This window comes from Amphiura filiformis, chromosome 6, assembly GCF_039555335.1.
Source record: "Amphiura filiformis chromosome 6, Afil_fr2py, whole genome shotgun sequence".
Classification (NCBI taxonomy): domain Eukaryota; kingdom Metazoa; phylum Echinodermata; class Ophiuroidea; order Amphilepidida; family Amphiuridae; genus Amphiura; species Amphiura filiformis.
In genome coordinates this window covers 72,926,132-72,947,026 of record NC_092633.1, presented here as the reverse complement: position 1 = coordinate 72,947,026, position 20,895 = coordinate 72,926,132, and the positions used below count along the sequence as shown (strand labels likewise).

The window sequence follows — 20,895 nt, the reverse complement described above, 5'->3', positions numbered from 1 at the left end:
CATCCAAAGAGTATTATCTTCACTACCAAACTTGAGGTGTACTAAAGTATAGTGATATATAGTCTTATTTACAGACATATCTATATTTTGCTTGAAGATTCAATATAAATCGCGATAATCCTAGGTAGACAGTGGACTTCGGTTGTATATATAAATGCGCATATATAAATGCGCACGTGACATCTACAAGTCGCCATACCGTATTAAACGATATAAGGTACCCGGATGTACATAAACTCCCCGTGCAAAAGTATAGGGGAAAATGACAGGTCGCAAGGAAAATTGCTTTTGCAAAATAGTGGCATTGATTGCAAAGGGTAAAATAACTTGACCCGAAAGATAAACTCTTTATTAACGTTTTCCATCACGGAAAAAAATTAACTACGGAAAAGCTAGATATAGCTGACTTACAAAGTTATATTTCATAATTTCCGTGCTAAATGGACGTGCCAATTGGCCATATCTATGACGTAGTGCTGGTTTCATACTATCATGCTGCTTGCCGCAGAGCGGCGTGACACACGCGCATTGTAGACAAACAGACACAATCAAGACTTGTGAATGGCGGATAAGTCATGCCTCTTGTCGCAACGGCATGAAAGTATGAAAGGGGACAAGGTCAGAACTGTGCAGGCGGCGGATGACATGATCGAGCCGGCAACTTATTTTCCAATATAGAGGGTATTCATTACTACGTCATTGGTGTGATTGTTCATGCATACAATTCCTCCACATAGGCTGTTTAGCTTATTCATGAAAGTGGCCTCTTGACATGATATAACAGTAACCTTTATGTCATTAGTGAGGCCCACTTACAATGTTGAACACAAAGTGAACAATGCTATAACTTGGAGGACAAACAAACGAACACCGCCAAATTCGACTGACGTGTGTACAACATGGGAAGCTATGGGGAAATTGAAGACTCGCTCTCTGATCATCATGCATGTGTTTATGGTTCGGTTAGCGGTTACTTAGCAACTCTCGTTCCGCTTGGGTTTATTGCATAGTGCATACACTCTATAGTCGAGTTAATTTTGTGGGGTTCATTATCGAACCCCAACGGTTTTAGCTTGTATTTATATTATTTATCAACATAGGCCTATTTGTTTGTGATATTTCAAGCGTTTTAAAATTTCAAAATAATCCCATTCAATTACACGGTTGACGATGAAAATTTACTGAATTTAGAGAATGCAATGCGGCCACCACCTGGAACTGTGGTCGCAATTTCAGTGATTGACAGTGAGGTAACACGAACATGGCACTGGCCATCTGGTCACGTGCGCATTTATATATGCGCATTTATATATACAACCGAAGTCCACTGGTAGAAGGACATTTCATTTCACCAGTCTCTTTCCTAATTATTTTTTATTGAGTGCCTGGGTGAAATCCCTTGCGGTTGTGATATTGTTTTCACTCAATTTGTTATATATGACACAATCTGATCCAATCAGGCCAAAGGAGGTCATTTAGAAAAAAATTTCATTCCAATTTCGTATCTTTTGTTTTTATTTGCCCCATATTTTTGTCTGTTTCTCAGTCTCACAATTGTTGCCTAAAGCCTGATTGAATCAGACCGTGCCACATAAGTCGGTTTGCCGGAGCTCACTTATTTATTTTGTTGCATTAAAAAAAAAGCAATTTCCTTTTCAACAATGGTCAACCAATTTTGTATTGCTTTGTTTCATTTGTATTGTACATTCTATGCTTTTGACTCGTGATGTATTAATAAATCCACCATACACATGATAATTTACATACCATTATGTTCTTTTCATTTTATTCTTTGTCATTCCAGTACCAATTGATGCAAAAACGGTTAATAAAGACAGCGTACAGCCAATATGGAAGGCGGTAATCCAGGAATGTTTCAAGGTGGTTATAACCCAAGACAACAGGAAGGACCACCAATGAATCACATGCAGCTAGTGGTGGACAACCTCCAGTACGTAGCTATTCAAGGGGTTTTATTATGAGGGCTGTTGTTTGAGTGCAAGAACATCTTAGTGTGCATAAACAAGCAATAGCTGCTGTTTTCATTATAGGAATGGTATCGCTTATTATGTATAATGGACCTCGTCATTTATCAGTTACAGAAAATGGTCTGATTTCATTTCATGCCATCACCTCGATGATGTGGATTCCCATTCTAAGCTTGTGAAAAACTACTTGAGTTTTTCCCACTCATGTTTATGATCTTTAACTCCCTATTAATATGCTGAGACAGCCCTGTTGGTTTCGTACAACTGTAGCAAACAAAACATAATTTCATTTCCACTATGTAACATGAATAATAAGAAAAAATACAAAAAAGTCCCTATTTTGATGGGGAAATGGAAGTGATGGTGTAGAGCCAGGATGTAGAGTTTATTGACGATGCTTGTTGCCACATTGAAAGGAGGGATGTCAGATACTAATGGCTTAATTCATATGAAATATTGAAAGGAAATATAAGACATTTAAGATCATATTTTATTCATAACTAGTATCTATTTAAAGCTTATTTTTCTTTATGCATACCCTGCCAACCCAGGAGATTACTTGAGTTACATACAAGTTGTCAACAGGTGTGCAAAGGCCTCATTTTGATTATTTTTTTAGTTGTTACTTGATGAGGAAGTTGTAGAGTTTACTACGGTTACTTCATTCCAATCATTACTGAAGACCCACATCTTTATAACTGATTAGTTGTTGAATATTCCAGGGTTGTGTGTAGAAAAAGCTTATGTAGAAAAGTGCAACTTTTTTTGGCCGAAAATTTCATAAATGGCTGTATTTCTCAGTGAAGATGGTAAAACATAGCAACAAAAACCCACCCACTTGATGGCGGTGTTAGATTTTTTAAATGATGTTACTAAGGCCAGTGATGAAGGCATGAAGACCTTAGGTATCTTCATGGATTTATCAAAAGCATTCGACACGATTGATCATGATATTTTATTGCATAAATTGTATCACTATGGTTTTAGGGAGTATCTAATGACTGGTTTCGAAATTATCTTTCTAATAGAAAACAATATGTTCTATATAACTACAGCAAATCTCCTCATGAAATCGTTTCTTGCGGTGTTCCGCAAGGGTCAATACTAGGTCCTCTTTTATTCATTTTGTATATGAATGACATCAGCAACACATCACAGATCTTAAATACAATTTTGTTTGCTGATGATACCACGGTATTTTATTCTCATAAAGATGTATCTGTATTATGTAAACGTGTAAACACAGAAATTCAAGAGGTTTCAAATTGGTTCAAAGCAAATAAATTGTCATTAAATGCAAAGAAAACAAATTTAATGTATCTTGGTACCCGTGCACAGACTAGTAGTGTAATAAATAACAAAGAATTTGATATCATCTTGGATGGGTGTAAATTAAGTAGAGTTAGTGAAGCAAAATTTCTAGGAATTACTATAGATGAACATTTGACTTGGAAAAAACATGTTCAAAATATTGGTAAAATTTGTACCAGAAATATTGGTGTACTAAACAAAGTTAAATTATTCCTACCAAGAGACGCCATGTATAAATTATATTGTACTCTAATATTACCTTATCTCAATTACGGTTTATTACTGTGGGGAAATGCAAATAAAGAACACATGAATAAAATGTACCGCCTCCAAAAACGTGCCATGAGAGTAATCTCCAATAGTGATTATCTTAGTCACACTGAACCAATTTTCAAAATGTTTAAGGTATTAAATATTTTTGATATGTTCAATAAGGAAGTTGCTATATTTATGTTTAAGTATAATAACAAAATGTTACCTAGATCTTTTGAAAATTTCTTCCAGACTCACAAAGAAAATCATAACTATAATACAAGGAATAGGAATGATTATAAAATACCTATCCACAAAATCAACAGTATCTTAACGGTTGGACCAAAAGTATGGAATGCATTGCCAAAAAATGTTAAAATGTCAGCAACCTTAGGCCATTTTAAGTCAAACTTGAAATCTGTTTTTGATATTTACAAGTAAAATTCATTGATATGGTAACATTTGGTTAATACTACTGAATTTTATATAAATAAATGTTTTACACATATAAATTTATTTTTATGTGCATACCTTTTATTACATGCCTATGACATTTTTGTGGTGGAGTGTGCCTGGTGTGAGTGTGAGGTGAGAAATCAAGTGTATTATCTTTTTTCCTTTCAGGCTTGGTATATTGTATTTTTTCATTTTGTGTATCTGTGTTTATATATTTAGGCTCTTTAAGTGTTTCAGGGGGCACAACATTTTACAGGCTTTTGCTTCTAGTTGTGTCTCCTCCATCGTTTTATCATGTTTGTTATTTGTATGTTTTAATTTTTGATGGAAATAAATTTGATTGATTGATTGATTGATTGATGCATAACTAACCAGTCTATATTCCAATCTTTAAAACAAGAGAATTGTGGATTACACCAAAATGTCTGGGGGCCTTATTATTTTGGAACCGTTTACTAGTGTTAGTATTTTTTGTTGTTAAAGATAGCTTTTGACAGCCCAAAGAAAAGTGCACAGAACTAATAGCGTCAGAAGTCTCCCACCAAGGGTTCTTCCGCCTCTCCCCACCAACAAGGGGCTCTGCCTTATGGATCCCAAGACTCAATTCATCACCTCTTACCAACCCTAAGAATATACCACAGTGCTAGCACCACCAGTGTTCCTGTACCAGGCTAACTCTATCCTCCTACCCCCAAATTATCTTAATAAAATCCACAATCATTGGTTTATTTCTTAATATCATAGACGTCAGGCGGTTACAGTGGCTATGGCAACCAGCAGATGATGCAGCAGCAGCCTCCAATGCAAGAACCAAGTGGTGCCATGATGTCTTCTAACTACAACCAACATTATGCCAGCCATCCACAGGGAGGACAAGGGGGCATGATGCAGCCAATGGCAGGCCAACCCCAACCAGGATATATGCAATCACAACAACATAGACCTATGGCTGCTTCGGCAAGGTAGGATATTCATCCCTTATTCTTAATCAAATATTTCTTCAAGCCAAGTTCAGTTGAAACACTTACAATATGGGGACATTTCAGGAGCTAACAGGTCGGCTCTCTTCCTCAGCCACTCTGTTGACGTACTGATCAACTTCAAGTTACTGCCAGCTGACAGTGATGTACAGCAGGCTCAACACTAGAGGGCTTTGATATCGATATTGATTAAAGTACCTCTCTCTTCTTCAGAAGATGCACTATAATCATTGCTTTATTGTTTCTTAGTAAAATTTCGTGGGATCCAGGTCATCTTATATGACATGATTTTCAAGTGTAAGGTTAGGTTTAAGGATTAGGATTTCGAGTAAGCTATTAAGGGTAGGATAATTGTTGCGGTAGTGATCACTATTCAGAAGTTGCTACAACTATAGTTGTACCAGCAAGGACAAACTTGCTACAACTCCAATCTTACCTATCCTTAAATTATTAATGGTATTTTGTTAGGTAGCCTAAGGAAAGCCAATGAATGGGGCATATACTAGGTACAACAAGGAGGAAGAGTTGGGTGTGACTACTGCCTTGTGTTATTTCCACTAATATTATGTTATTGGTAGTCTTATTTTATATTGGGCTATTCTGGTTGAAAATACACCCCTATGGAAGACAAGGCTTTCATCTTCCACACATGGGGTGTGAAATTCATACTGTGAATTTCAAATGGGTTACCTGAATGGATGATTCTATTTGAAATTCACACTCCCTGTGTTGGAGATTAAGGTCATATCTTCAATGGGGGGTGTATGGATTTAAACTGGAATAGCCCATTTAACTGTACCCATTTTTCTGAATGGATATCACCATTCAATATGTCAGTCTGTATACTCAACTCGACAAAATTAAAGGATTAGACACCAACAATCCTGATTCACAATCTTTCTTTTCTGTTCTGATGGTGTTGATACAAAGCGTCTTTCAATGTCATGGGACTTCAGTACTTAGTAGTACAAGTGTTATAATTCTTGCTTATTATGTAGTGTTTTGTACGTATGTTATCTTGATATACACTAGGCTCCAAATAAAGAAAGGATCTGAATCTGACAATCCTAATTTGCATTCTATCTTTTCTGTTCAATATCATGGGACTTCAGTACTTAGTAGTACAAGTGTTCTGTTGCCTGAACATTACTGAAGGAAATGACACTCATCTGATATAAATGTTAATGCTATTTTATGCTAATAAATACAATGCAGGGCTGATCCTTTTTAATTTATTTTAGTAGTGTAGGACTTCAATTGCATATTGTTTGTATTTACAAACCTTTGTTATTTACACATTTTTATATGGGGCCACCTTAATTTCGAACCGCGTAATTCTATTCTATTTTTATTAGTAGTGTAGATTTAGGCTATTGTCCTCCATAATAGACTGTATCAGTAATTCCCAAAAGCAACTTTGCAACTTAAACCAAGAATATGGTATCGCAGTGGAAAAGATAACATACAAACAACATACGCAGTAACTATGCCACATTGATGGTACATATTGATACTGCACAGTGCCGATATGCACATGATTCTGGGAATCACAGAAAAGTGAATTAGCTATTGTAAAGGTATATCATACAATAAATATCAATGGTATCATAAATTAATATCAATGGTATCATACAGTAAATATCAATATTTAAACAAGATACAAAAGGCAGCCTTTTATTAAAATAATCTTTCCATCTGGATGGTGTGATGAAGGAGTTTCCCTGTCATCAGGCACAATCAATCAACTTAAGTTTCAATTTACTTACTGTACATTATTTTTGAAACCTTACCATTTTGGTGCAGAAACCCCCATTTATTAGAATTGAACAAACACGTTTACAGATGTGAACATTCTGCCTCTGGAACAAAAATCCACATTAAGAAATCAATCTGGAATTATTCAAGAAGAGTCAAATTGCTTGTCTCTATGCAACAATAATAATACATATAATGGCTCATACCATAAAGTATGTGTTGTAATATTTTTTCCCACCTTGTAGAAAGCAAGCCTACTAATTCATTTGCTTTTTCTAGTCTGTTAAATTATGTACTGTGTAATTCTTATTTTGTCGAAATTTTTTCAGGACTTATTGAGAACACTGTTTGTGATGAGATGCACTATTCCATAAATTATAAGATTTTCATTTTTTCTGCTAAATGTTAGTTTTCACTATTAGATATGTCCACTTTTTATTATGAACCAAACAAATGAAGTAAGCAAATACAATTGCTATTTCAGTCCAGTACCTATATCATCAATGCATCGATCGTTAATGAGGTAGATGCTATGGACATTTCAAAGATTCACGTATGGAAGTTTGAATAAGATGTATATCCCAAATAATAAATGTCCATTTATGCTTCAATGATTGCAAGATATTTCATCGATAAGCAAGTTTGACTAATCAACGGTATGAATTAAACAACTTGTTCAGTTGTTTCAATTAAAAATCTCAGATTTTGTCATAAACACAACAACTGAAGTAAGGCCTTGATTTTTGCGAAGTTTATTATTTCATTTAAATACATTACAATTGTATAAAATTAGAATTTAAAAACAACTGGTGGCATCCTCTGTAGCAAATGTTGCTTTAATAAACTGTCATAACATGTTTTCAATTATGTAGCTAAGATTTTTTGTGTTAATAATAGCCTCAGAGCACTGCCTGAGCTTTTGGATATCAAATAGGAAGCAAGTGTATTAGCAATACTAAAAAATAAACCCGTCTGATCTTCAGAAGTAATATTGTGGTGAGGTAGTGATGTGCATGTTAACCTTCACTGAACACATTGTGATCCAGACATAACTTACAGTAAACTTGGATGTGCTTTTTTTTTGCCTAGAGCATGGTAGTCAGTCAGTAATGGTCTTAAAAGCTCTTTTGCAATTTTAAAAATTTGTTTATTTAGTTTATTCGAAGGGTGGGGGTAGGGTAGGGTAGGGGTAGGGGTGTGCCTCTGAGATTATTTGAAAGTTGACTGCCACCGAGAATTTGAAAGTGAACCCAATCAATAATTTTGAAAGAAATATGGTCCCATCAAAATTTTCAGTTAAACAACTTTTTCCCCAATTTTATTTTTGAAAAACCCATCCATATACCAAAATTGACCTAGAAAAGGTCGAAAATGCTTCTTATGTTTGCAGCACTTCACTGCATGGTCATTTGTACTGAGTATATTTTTGTAAAGTCAAAGAGTGTGTTGTGAAAATGTGCTCATAGATAGTAGTTTTAGCGAAATAATTATTTCAGCCATTTTAGCTTGTATAAACTGCTTTGCTTATTGAGATTTGAGAGCTTATTGAGATTATTGAGATTTTCAATGACTTTATAAAAGTCCCTTTCAAGAATACTTAATTCTAGAAACAACATACACACCAAGGCTGCAATCAAAAACAATTGTATGGTATCTTTGTCATGCGAATTGAATTCACCTTTGAAGCATAGTAGAGGTTTTTGCACTTTCAATTTAATATGAAAGTACAGTACAATTGTTCTTACTGGTATGCGCTAAAGTAAATTTGAGTTATATGCCGTACGTCAAGCATATCAGGGTGTACGTAGATATGATAAACAATCACACTGATTGGGTGACCAACAATCATGACGTGAAGATGAGGTAGGGTTGGACTGTAGTGATCAGACTGGACAGAGACGTCACCTCTACTGTGTGCTTGAAGATCGCCATTGCATACCTGGAACTTTGATGAACAATTGTGAACTTTTATTTAGTACCGTAAAATAAGAACCACATGTTATTCTTTTTAATATATTTGAATGATTTTTACTCTAATTCATGCACAGCAGCACATTTTCTACACAAAATTTTGAGAACCATTGCAAGCATATTACAAGATATTTTTTCATAGACGTATGCTATTCACACATTTTATACAGGATTACTTTTTCAAATTCAGGGGGGGGGGATACTCAGTATAAATGGCCATACGGGGACGTGCCGCAAACATGGGTTTTACTTTTGGCCTCTTAGTATACCAGTGACCCCTTTTTCTAGTACGGATGGGACAAAAATTGTGGTGAAAACTTTTTTTTTATTATATCGATGGGTCCAAATTTCTTGAAAAATTTGTATATTGATGTGTCCACTTTCAAATTCTCAGCAGCACACCCTACCCAAACCAAACTTGAGTGTCCCCAGGGTTCAAATACCACTATTTTGTATGTGTTATGGTCTGCCTGGGAAAATACCCTCTGTATGTGGTGAAACTACTAAATAGAACTGCTTTGGCATGTCCAATTTGGATAATATATACATGTTACATGTGCTTAAATCAGAAAAAAAGAATGATTAAATAAAAAAATAATAGTGCTAGCTACTATTATACGAGTTTATATTTTTTTAAGTTTATATTTATGGCTATTTAGTAATTGGCCATAATGATCCTGAAAACTGCTAAATACTAGTTTAATCTTTTATGAAGTTCCAATTTGTACAAAAATCTAGCTTGACGTAACACAATGCTTTGTATTTTTACACCCATCTTCTTCCCAATCTGATGGGAAATGATGCAAAGGATTCTGGGTACATAATGAAATCAATATGGTACTTTCATATTATTCTTGTCTTGATTACTGTAAAAGATATGGTGAAAATTAAATTTCCTGACAAATGCGATCCTGAGTGCATCCTTTACACCTAAATGAGCTGCTGATAATGATAAAAAGATGAAATAAATGTAAAGGAAATGAAATGTATACAAAATATCATTTGCAGGGAATTACCTGACTTTAAATCTATTGATTCAGCTGTCAGTCTCTTTTTTGTAAGCAGCATGTCGATTATAATCAGCTCATATAACTCAAATAGGAACCAATGAGAATTTCACAAAGTTTCTCAAAAGTGTTATAGATTATAACACATCCTGATGAATGACAGTTACTAGAGCCTTTCAGATACAATGACTCTTATTATACCATGAGCAATTAAGTAGTAAGAAGTTAGCACAGAGCCGTTTTGATAAGGTATTTGTTTTGATGGCATTTGTTTTGATAGCATTTTGTAAATTGTAGAATTGAATACCATTCTGGGTATAGTATTGAGTAATGAGTACCATTCTGGGTATAATGTGTGTTAGATTAAAAGTGTTATAAAAGGTTAACTTCGAGTTTTGTTAATGTTATAATTATGCATAGTTTGTTTCTGACACAAATATGTATATTTTATATCTTGATGTTTGATATACCATACTTTCAATTTTTGTTATATTCAGGTGTGAATGTTTTACTTGCATAATGTAATATTCATGCAATTCAGATATTGCTGATTGTGATTTTGTTCAAAATGGATTGAAATTTGAATTTTTAGTCCTTGAAAGATCCTTGAAGTTAGAGTCTTGCTACGGTATTTATTATTTGTTAAGTTCATATCCTTGTGAATAATTAAATGCATACAATCCAATCATATTTTTTTATTTGTAAAGATGCAAATGCAGGTTATGGATATCTTATAATGATGGCATTATGTGATGGGATACATTCAGGAATTGGAAAGCAACATTTGCACAGTAGTTTTGTGGGATCTGAGAGCACATCAGACATGTTGAATTGCATTCTGAATGCGAGGAATGTCCTGATGATATCAGATAATTTAGATTTTTTGAAATTCACGTTATAATACCAATTTTATGGCAAATTATATGAGTCTCCATTCTGCATTAACATGCTTTTTCAAATTCAAAATATATATCAGCATGCAACTGTCTTCTAACTGTTTACAGACTACAGCATCAGCTACAGCAGCGAGCCAGTATGCAGCAGGTACAGCAGACAGTGAACCAACCGGGTATGCCAGGTGGACCTCAAGGTGGTCAGCCATATTATGACCCATCAACTAACTCCCCAGCAACAACAGAATAGACACAGACAGTTACTGCAACAACAGAGATATATGGGCATGCAAAGACAACATCCAAATAACCAGGTGAGTTGATAGGTAAATCATTGCATGGCAATAATAGATCAATCACCATTACCGCATTTAGAAGCTTTTCATGAATTGTTTGCTTCCAAATATTAGTTATAGGTTACAAATGGTGTCACATTTGCTTGTTGAGAAAGAAATTGATTATATAAATACACATGTAGTGTACCATGGGTGGAGCTTGTGCATTTATCATCAACATATACAGCCTGTCAACATTCAGTACCAAGGCATTTATTTCTCAAGCAATAAGTAATAGCCTAGTTAATATATACCACAGAAAAACACACTGTCAATTTTATTGCCAAATTATCACTGTAAATATATTTGAAAATAAAAGCAATATAAATGCATCCACTTTTTAAAGTGGAATCGATCGTATGCCATGGGCACACTTTGAAAACACTCCACATAATATAGAGAATGCAATTAGACATTTTCAATACACTCTGGAAATACTTGACTTGATTCTAGGTGTATTAATGTTAGTAAATCTACCCAATTGTGTTATTGCACCTGATATAGATCTGCTTGGTTCTGCTTCATTTAGTGCTTATAATCAGTGATGGTAAATAAATTAGATTGATAGAGGAGTTGAAGATATTAGTAATTAACTATTTTACTTGTGATAATTAACACCTCAAGTTGTTGCTTTAGTTTATAGCATGAAGCTCTATGGATTCATAGGTTAATGTACTAAACCACTGTAAAACAGTATTTTCATGTAACTTTCTTTCATGAATAAAAAGACAATTACCTTGGAGACACTTTCCTGTGTAGCCTAATTAATGTTCCTATTTCCAGACTTGTCTGCAACATTACTTGGTTTTGTATACATATTTGAGATATATGACATATATCAATTGGGAAAACCATAGAAAAGTGTGCCTTCATGATGTGGAAAAATATAAGTTAAAAATCAATGACTAGCTACATAATATAGAGAGTGTAATTAGACACTTTCAATACTCTCTAGAAATACTTGATTCTAGGTGTATTAATGTTTGTTAATATCAGTAAATCTACCCGATTGTATTATTGCACCTGATATAGATCTGCTTGGTTCTGCTTCATTTAGTGCTTATAATCAGGTGATGGTAAATAAATTGGATTGATAGATGAGTTGAAGATATTTGTAATTAACTATGTTACTTGTAATAATTAACACCCCAAGTTGTTGCTTTAGTTTATAGCATAAGATGCATGGTATATGAAGCTCTATGGATTCATAGGCTAATGTACTAAACCATTCTTTCATGAATAAAAAGAGCAAGACAATTACATTGGAGACACTTTCCTGTGTAGCCTAATTAATGTTCCTATTTCCAGACTTGTCTGCAATATTACTTGGTTTTGTATACATATTTGAGATATATGACATATATCAATTGAGAAAACCATAAGTGTGCCTTTATGATGTGGAAAAATATAAGTTAAAAATCAATGACTAGCTACAAGTGCTGAAAAGTGAGCTAATAATACTTTTCCATTGAGTTGCCTTTTTAAAACACCTTTTCTGAATTCAAATCGCCCCATGGTAGAGGCATCCAAATTGACGCCTTGCGTCGAAAACCGCGATGTTTCTAGTTCAATTTTTTACTTTGGTTGGAGTGGATTTTTTAAGTATGGTATTTTTTTTTATAATCAAGTTATATATTTTGATAAGGAAATTGTAAGAGTGTTTTCAACATCAATAATTTAAATATATTCATGTGATATTAGACATTCTCATCATCTATAGATGGCAAATTGGTGAGCTAGCTACTGGGGCTGGCTATAAGTGCTATATTGTGACCGACAACCACCTGGTGCTTGATCAATTAACTTCTTGATTACTGTCTTTTAGATTTATATCGAGAAAACAATAACATCTTATACCCCTTGGGAGGAACACATTAAAACACTTTTAGGGAAAGCACTTTTTATACTTTTTTTACATGCCTACTTTGCGAAGAATTATGTTTCTGCATTTATTGAATATTGCTTTCTTTTAGCATTTGACTCTATATAGTATGAGTGGAGACAATCAATTGTTTATAAGTAGTTATCAGAAAGTTGTTAAATTTTATGCTATTCTTTTTTCCCTACAGGCACAACAACATAACCAGCAACAGCAAGCAGCAGATTTGGTTCGTCAGCTACAAAGTCAGATGTCCAGGGGCCCTTCAAACAGGACCACAACCACCTCAACACAACCCATATCAGTATTAAATCTAAAATTGATGATATAACAGGAAAGAAAGAAACAATATCGTAAGATGAGAAACTTGCACCTACGCATGTTATTAAATATGAAGAAGGAATATCTTCTTCGGGACTACTACTAGGTGTCATTTTGTTATCCTATTTATATTTGGGTCATAGAAATGCAAGTGCTTGGCTCTCTAGGGAAATGACAGTTTGTTACACAGTTTTACAAGAACATTATTGGAGGAAACTTTTATATATATATATATTGGTGTAAAACTATAAGATCAATATACTATTGCCCATGTATGTGTGAATATTAAATAAATAATCTGCCATATACATAATGCATCTTATACTTCAATATTGATAACACGATGAGAATAACCAACTTATTAAAAGAATTAACACAAACAAGCAAACAAATAACATTCTGACAAATATACAGTAATCATTCAGTGTCATTTGCTATGCAAGACTACTGTACCTAGGTACAATAAGTGTCTTTGAATATCTTCATCACAGGTAAAAACACACACTTTTTATAGTGGTTCTGTCTGAAACTCAATAATTTGGGGTATCAAATGATAAAGTACTTCATAAGAAACAACTCTTTTGTCAAAGGTCATTTTGAGGTCATTTTCCAAAATTGTAAAAGGCTCATTGGTCCACAGAATCAGATAGATTATTGGCCATGTCTGCTTCTAACAAACCTATGCCAACCGAACTTAAGTAGGGGGCCATTCAAGGTCAAACGTTGTCTGGGGTCAAATCCTAAAAGTGCTCCGATTGGGCTCCAAGTTGTGGACACGAACCTGGAGAGGATGGAAACTTCTTGAAATAAAACCCACCTGCAAATATTCTGTGAATATAATAATCAATCACAACCCAAGAATCGTGAAATTCTAGTTATTAATTCTCTATTGAATCCTTGATTGCATAATATTATATATCAAGTCTCTGCCACTAGTTCTCTCTCCTCGTCTGTTGTTTCTTGTAAAAGCGCATACAGAAGTGTTTACAGAATGTGTGTAGTGAAAGGAAAGTAGGTTATTTTTATTGGAAACTTTATGGATACTAGTTTTTACCCTTGTTTTATTATTCATATGCTTTTAGCAAGTGTTTTTGTACAGCATCGATACTTTTGGGGTCTGAGGAGGTGAGCGAATGCCAGAATAAAAGTAGCACTTAGACTAATAAGAAGCTTTTCCGTAAAAATATTAACACACCATTGTGATGGCATGCATATTGAAAAATGTACCTTTTTGTCTATCCAGGAATTCATGAATGTGCACTTTTATGTTGTTAAAACAACTTGGGAACAAATTGTAACTGCTATTATGTTTGCTTAAGTTTAAATTAAAATTATTTAAAAGAAAACCTGATTCTTGTGAAAGTCTTTTCAAACATTGAATTTAAAGGTGAATGTTTCAGCTGGCATGTAAATGTGCAAACATTTGTCCATTTCTGTTTTCTTTGACCTAATTTTGTGCTTCATTAATGCTATAGAGAGTTGTGAGCATATTTGCTTAATAAATGGATTAGACAATTGTGGCATAGACTTTATTTTATTTGAAATTCAAACATAACTGATTTTTCCATATTGCATAGAAAGCAGTCCAAATAGAGTGAATATAAATAGAGCAAGAGTTGCATGTAAGCCATGTATATCATGTTACATGATGGCAGACAGATGGCCATTGGACAATTTGGATCTCATCATTCATAGCTGTCTCTACACTTCCATGACCTACAGAAACAAAATTCACTGCTTGAGCTGTTGAGATAAGTTGTACCTTGCATGCACGGAAGTGGTAAGTGCAATAGCAGCTGGGAGTGCTGTGTGCTGAAATATTGTGGAAGATTGTTTTTATAAGTTGTTTGGTTCTGTGATTTGTTTTCAATCCCTTTGTTTTTACTAATTGACTGTTAAAATGTTAAAATATACAAGTGTTTAGGGTTACATTTAGAAGTAAAAGTAATCAGGTATTTAACAATCCCTTCCTTGAATGTAAATTAGTTTGTCAGGCTGCAAACGGAATTTTGGTTATTGGAGGGGCTTGGGAGATTTTTGGCAATTTCTGATACTAAATTTACAATCGTAAATTTGTAGAAGGCAGCGATTTTACGTACAAGTTTTTTGTTATCTCAAGCAAATTTCAAGGCCAGCAGTGGTCATATTATCTTCTATCTACATATATAGCAAATTGAAGTTCATGATTGGGGATCAATAGCTGTGTGAGTAACGTATCTTGTTTTATTGAATTGATGTTATGATGTTTGTCAAAGACTTTGTTACCCATATCAATGGAGTTATCACCTTCTGGATGAGTGACAAACACTACAATGTACATTCGTGTCTAGTTGTTACAGATTTACTCATGCAAGTAATGTGATCGGAAAATCATTTGAAGATAATCCATTACATGTGGTAATATTGATTTTCTTGACTGGTGACTCAATACAGGGAAAAGGTCAAAATGGTTTTCTGGAGCAAACAGATATTGGGTGAAGCTGTGGTATACCGTATTGCATTTTAAGAAAAAATAATACATGAAAATGTAAGCATGATTCAGATACATGGTCCCCTTACCCAACCGTTATCTCTGTGTAGTGACTATGGGATGTCTGCTTGTCTGGAAGTGTATAACTGAGACAATTAATTGGACAATAAATAGGTTGCAAAGTTCAGGTGTTAGTGCTTTAATATTCTGTACGTACATGCATTAGTCTCGCTAAGCAACTCTGAAAGCATTCAAGGATGTGGTTTTAACTGTAAGTTTAGTTAAATTGTAATTTAAATTTGTTGTCGATAAGTTATGTATAATTTATGTTCTTTCAACTGTTAGACCAGTTTGGATAGGGAGAGTGTGCTTAAGGGCTCGGATAGCAACGTTTGCACAGTATTTTTTCAGGGAAATGAGAGCACATCAGACATATCGAATTGCATTCTGAATACGAAGGCTGTCCTTCTTATATCAAATAATTTGGATTAAAAAAAAATTGCGATATGATACAAATTTTATGGCAAATTATTAAAGATTGATATTTAACATTCCTCGAAGTAAACTTTATAAATCTAATGATATGTACTTAAAATGTATGTAGCTGGGAGGAATAGCCAACAATCATTTAAACATTTTGACCTATCGAATTGAAGATACGGATTTATCCCCAAAAAGACCTAAAATTATTAAGTTTCAACAGAAAATTATTAAGTCAATCTGCCTGTGCAAAGAGTTTTGCTGCAAAAAGGCAGCATATGATTATTACAGTCTATGGTCATGATCTATTTGGGCCATTGTCCTGTTTAACCTGAAATCACTAGTCATGCAATTATCATTGTACGCTTGAGACTACACCACAGCTAGCTCAAAACCAGTCATAAGAAAAGCTTTGTAAAATAATACTGTGCGGAAACAGTAGTGTTTACTCAATTCTGAATATGGCGGTGTGCAAGATACAAGATATAGAAGTTATATGATTTATATTTATCTAATGTAAGCTAAATGTACTGTAACTGAAATCATGTTCTGTTGTAACTAATAACCTTGGACCATGTAAATGGAACTGTTGCTGTAAAATGTCACAGTGAAAGTGTACAACAATCTACGCTGTTTTGTTTGAGCATGCATGATAGTAAAGTGCAAGTTATTCATTTTTCATTGGTAAGTGCTTAAACTGCTCAAACTTGTTTGAAGTACTTTGTTGAATTATGGAACACTCAATTTTTCACCTCTTATCTCTACTCATAAACATTCAATATTTGTATTGTTAAATGGTAAAGCTTTTCTATTGTAAGTATAATGACACATATAAATTGACAAATTAAACCATTGGAAATCAGATGAAATGGTGTATGTGTGTGACTTCCCATTATGACAGTTTGCAGTTACATGAAAATGTCCAGTAGTAGATAGATCATTGTGAAGTATGTTCCTGTATTTGATTCAATTATTTCCATATGCATCACCTATACTGAGTGAACAATATAAACCAATATATTGTAAGATGTAGGTGTCAACGATGTGACTATAACTATTTGTATTAAATGATGCAAACTGTCACATTATTTAATTTCTTTTGTTTCTCAAGTATATGATGACACAAGCTCCAGCATAAATAAGTGACGATCAGTCATTGTAAAGAACTTTATTTGGTTCGGATTAGTTTTACCTTTTCAAAGCTGTCCAGGGCAGGTTATAAGTGGTGTGTAGAGGGGTACTGTTTTACAAGTTATGTTGAATTTTCTATCATCCTCTTAAAATGCCAAATTCAATGTGCACTCATCGTATGTGTGGCTATTGGCTTTTTGAGACTCCCATCTACAAAGATTTGGTCGTTCTCAACCCGGGTTCTCAACTTTACTGGTGTAGCTTTAATTTCAAGTTCTCCCTCGTAACTACATACTACAGTATGACATTACCACTTCCCTGACCAAAGTTTGGGTATCCCTTAATTGCTTTATGTGTGATGGTCAACTGAAATATTTTAAATTGGTAAATTTATGTCTTATTATTTATGAAATTTATTGTTTTTTACCATTTACTTCAATTATGCATGAAATCCTTGTACAAATGTGCAGGCAGAGTATGAAATAAAACCTCTATTATTTAGAGTTTTTATTATCGATTTTTAGAAATTATGAAGACCAGAAGGATATGTACAGATTTGCTGAAGTTTCCTATATCCACTAGTGTTGTCAAAATTGTCCATCAATGCTTCGAATGTTGCTATATAGAAATGGCTTTAGGGATATTTCCAAAGAAAAATAGTCTATGGGTGTTTCAGATAACATGGTAGATAGATAGATATTTTATTTTCCATGCCAATACATACATATTATTACACACATTTCATTGGTTAACATGTCACTAATTAGGCATGGCGGAGCTGTCCAAAAGGCCAAAGGAGGCCAGAGGTGGACAACACCTTCCATCTTACATTACATTACATTACACCTATGTTAAAGCAAAGTACGAGGGAACACAAGGACAGAACACATAAAATTATGCCGACAAACAATTGAAATTACCATCACATAACTTAAAACATGCCATAATAATAGTGTATTGATAAGTTTTTTGAATAAATATATGAAGTATATGAAGTAGTTTTAAATGATTTGAAAATTTGTACCTTAGGCCTACTCATAGAGACTTATTAAATCTGATTTAAGTTTGGATTTAAATATGTTAGTAGAATTAGAATTTTGTGTCTCATGAGATATTTTATTCCATAAAATGGGACCCGATGATCTTATTCCTCTGGATGAGAAAGCCGTCTTATTTCTAACCAACTGGTAATCGTTCTTTCGTCTTGTGTTTATGGTATGGACATTTTTTTTTTTTTTTTAATAACATTCAAATAATTTTGGTAATAAATTAACAGAATGCTTGTACATAAAGATTCCAAGATAATATTTATACATGTCAGAGACAGTGAGAATCTTAAGACTCTTGAATAGTGGGGCTGAATGAGCCCTAAAATCACTCTTAGAAATGTTTCTTACGACTCTTTTCTGTAATTTGAGTAATTTGTCTAAATAAATCATATGTGTATTTCCCCATATCAGAATACCATAGCTCAAATACGGCATTATCAATGAAGAATATATACAATACATTATTCTTTTAGGAATAAAATATTTTAACTTATGCATAATACCTACGTTTTTAGAGATATTGTTAGATATTGCTTCAATGTGATATTTAAAAGAAAGATTTTCATCCATTATAATGCCCAAGAATTTCGTTCTATTTACTCTTGGAAGAATACTTCCATCGAACATTACGTTTGTATTGCTTTTGAAATGAAATGTTTTTGAGGTGTACCCATAATCATAAAGTTTGTTTTTGAACATTTATTGATAGCTTATTCGCTCTAAACCAGTTTGTAACTTTTCTTAGTTCGATATTAATCATTTCTATTTTGTCTGTAAGATTTTTGTGAGAATATAGGATGGTAGTGTCATCCGCAAACAGAACGAATTTCAGAGTCGATGATGTAATAATAATATCATTTACATATAATATAAACAACAGAGGCCCAAGAATTGAACCTTGAGGAACCCCACATGTGATATTTTTCAATTTAGAATTACATGAATTATAACACACATACTGAGACCTATCACATAGGCAATTTTTAAACCATTCTAAGCATGTTCCTCTAAAGCCATAATATTCAAGTTTGCATAATATGATATCATGTTGAATAGTATCAAATGCCTTAGATAAATCCAAATAGATACCCAGAGTGGTTTCATTTTGATCAATGGCGTTATAAATATTGTCAATTAAATCAGTTATTGCCATTTCAGTAGAGTAACCTTGCCTAAAGCCAAATTGTCTATCGTTTAAAATTTTGTATTTATTCATAAACGACAGGCATCTATTGAAAACTAGCCTCTCTAAGATTTTTGAAAAGCAAGGTAATATTGAGACTGGTCTGTAGTTTGAATATAATTGGGAATCGTCTTTTTTATAAATTGGAACGACTTTAGCCTTTTTAAGGTCTTTTGGAACAATACCACGTGATATTGATGAGTTAAATATCATAGCAAGTGGGGAACATACTTCTTTGGCCATTTTCTTGATTAGCACATTTCTAATTCCATCATGACCTGGACCTTTATTACAATCAAGCTTGTCAATGACTTTTATCACTTCATGTTCTGATATAGGCGACATAAACATACTATTCTGAAGAGGATGTAGTAAATACTCATGATAGTCTTTATTACCATTTCCAATTTTTTCGGCTAATTTCGGACCAATGTGTACAAAGAGTAACAATATTACCTGCAGGTTACAAAGATTTTGTTGCAATACATTAGAAGTACAGAAAAACAAATATCAAGCTCATCGATTTGCACTCTGCATGTTTTGAAAGAAAAAGCTTCAATGTTTTCTTTCAAGAATCATGATTTAATTTCAATGTTTTGAGTAGAATTTAACACAAGTGAAATTGAAGCTGGAATTCAAGGTCATCATAGGATATCTGCGGTCAAAGGAGTCAATGTAACGGTTTTAAAAGTGAGAATGATCTTCACATTTGGATGCTTTTATTCATATTTAACCATAACAGTCAGAATGCCTTCTGTAACATTCAAACTTAAATAGGTGAGTCTTGTGTTCCGAGAACCGCTTTGTTTCTTACATTATCGGCACGTGTCATACACTTGGATTTTTATTATTTATCAGTATAAATGTTACTGATAATTCGAATCATGATGAAATGTGATGGTATCATTATAATATTTTGAATTGTATAAGTAAATAAATAATCATGAAAATATGTAACCATGATTGTACAGCCTTTTTATTGTGTATGTGGTTGTGTAGGGGTGCGTGTGACAGTGTCAGTGTACATAGGTATCTACCCTAACCCTAATACTAACCTAAATTCTAATCCTAACCCATGAAACCTAAACCTAACCCTAAATCCTAATCACTTAGATTGGCTGGTTCTAAAGTCTTCATGATATTTCATTGTGCTTTTCTGACAGTTAAAGGTAGACAGGACAAAATTAAAAAGTAAAAAAAAGAAAGAAATGAAAATGAAAAAATAAAAATAAAGGACATAATGCGCTTGCAGTACCTATAAAGATGAGATAAAATGACTCCGATTTCCTCCTAATTCCTAAATTTGTGCTGAAAGAAACTGTTTATTTTTTGATAACCTTTTCAGGATTTTTACCAGTAAATTCAGCAAATTTGATGTCCTTTTCAAACCTTTGATTTATATTATAATTTTGATTTTGATATCCTTCCCCGTAT

General features: G+C 33.5%; 1 protein-coding gene across 1 annotated transcript; it reads left to right on the top strand.

The window, feature by feature from the left end:
- The first annotated feature begins 1,850 nt into the window (after nucleotides 1–1,850).
- LOC140154754 (uncharacterized) lies at nucleotides 1,851–14,346 on the top strand. The gene is made up of 4 exons (XM_072177320.1): nucleotides 1,851–1,955; nucleotides 4,752–4,969; nucleotides 10,725–10,927; nucleotides 13,018–14,346. The coding sequence occupies exons 1-3, from the start codon at nucleotides 1,851–1,853 to the stop codon at nucleotides 10,861–10,863; spliced, it is 462 nt and encodes a 153-aa protein (XP_072033421.1). The 3' UTR covers nucleotides 10,864–10,927; nucleotides 13,018–14,346.
- The last annotated feature ends 6,549 nt before the right edge of the window (nucleotides 14,347–20,895 follow it).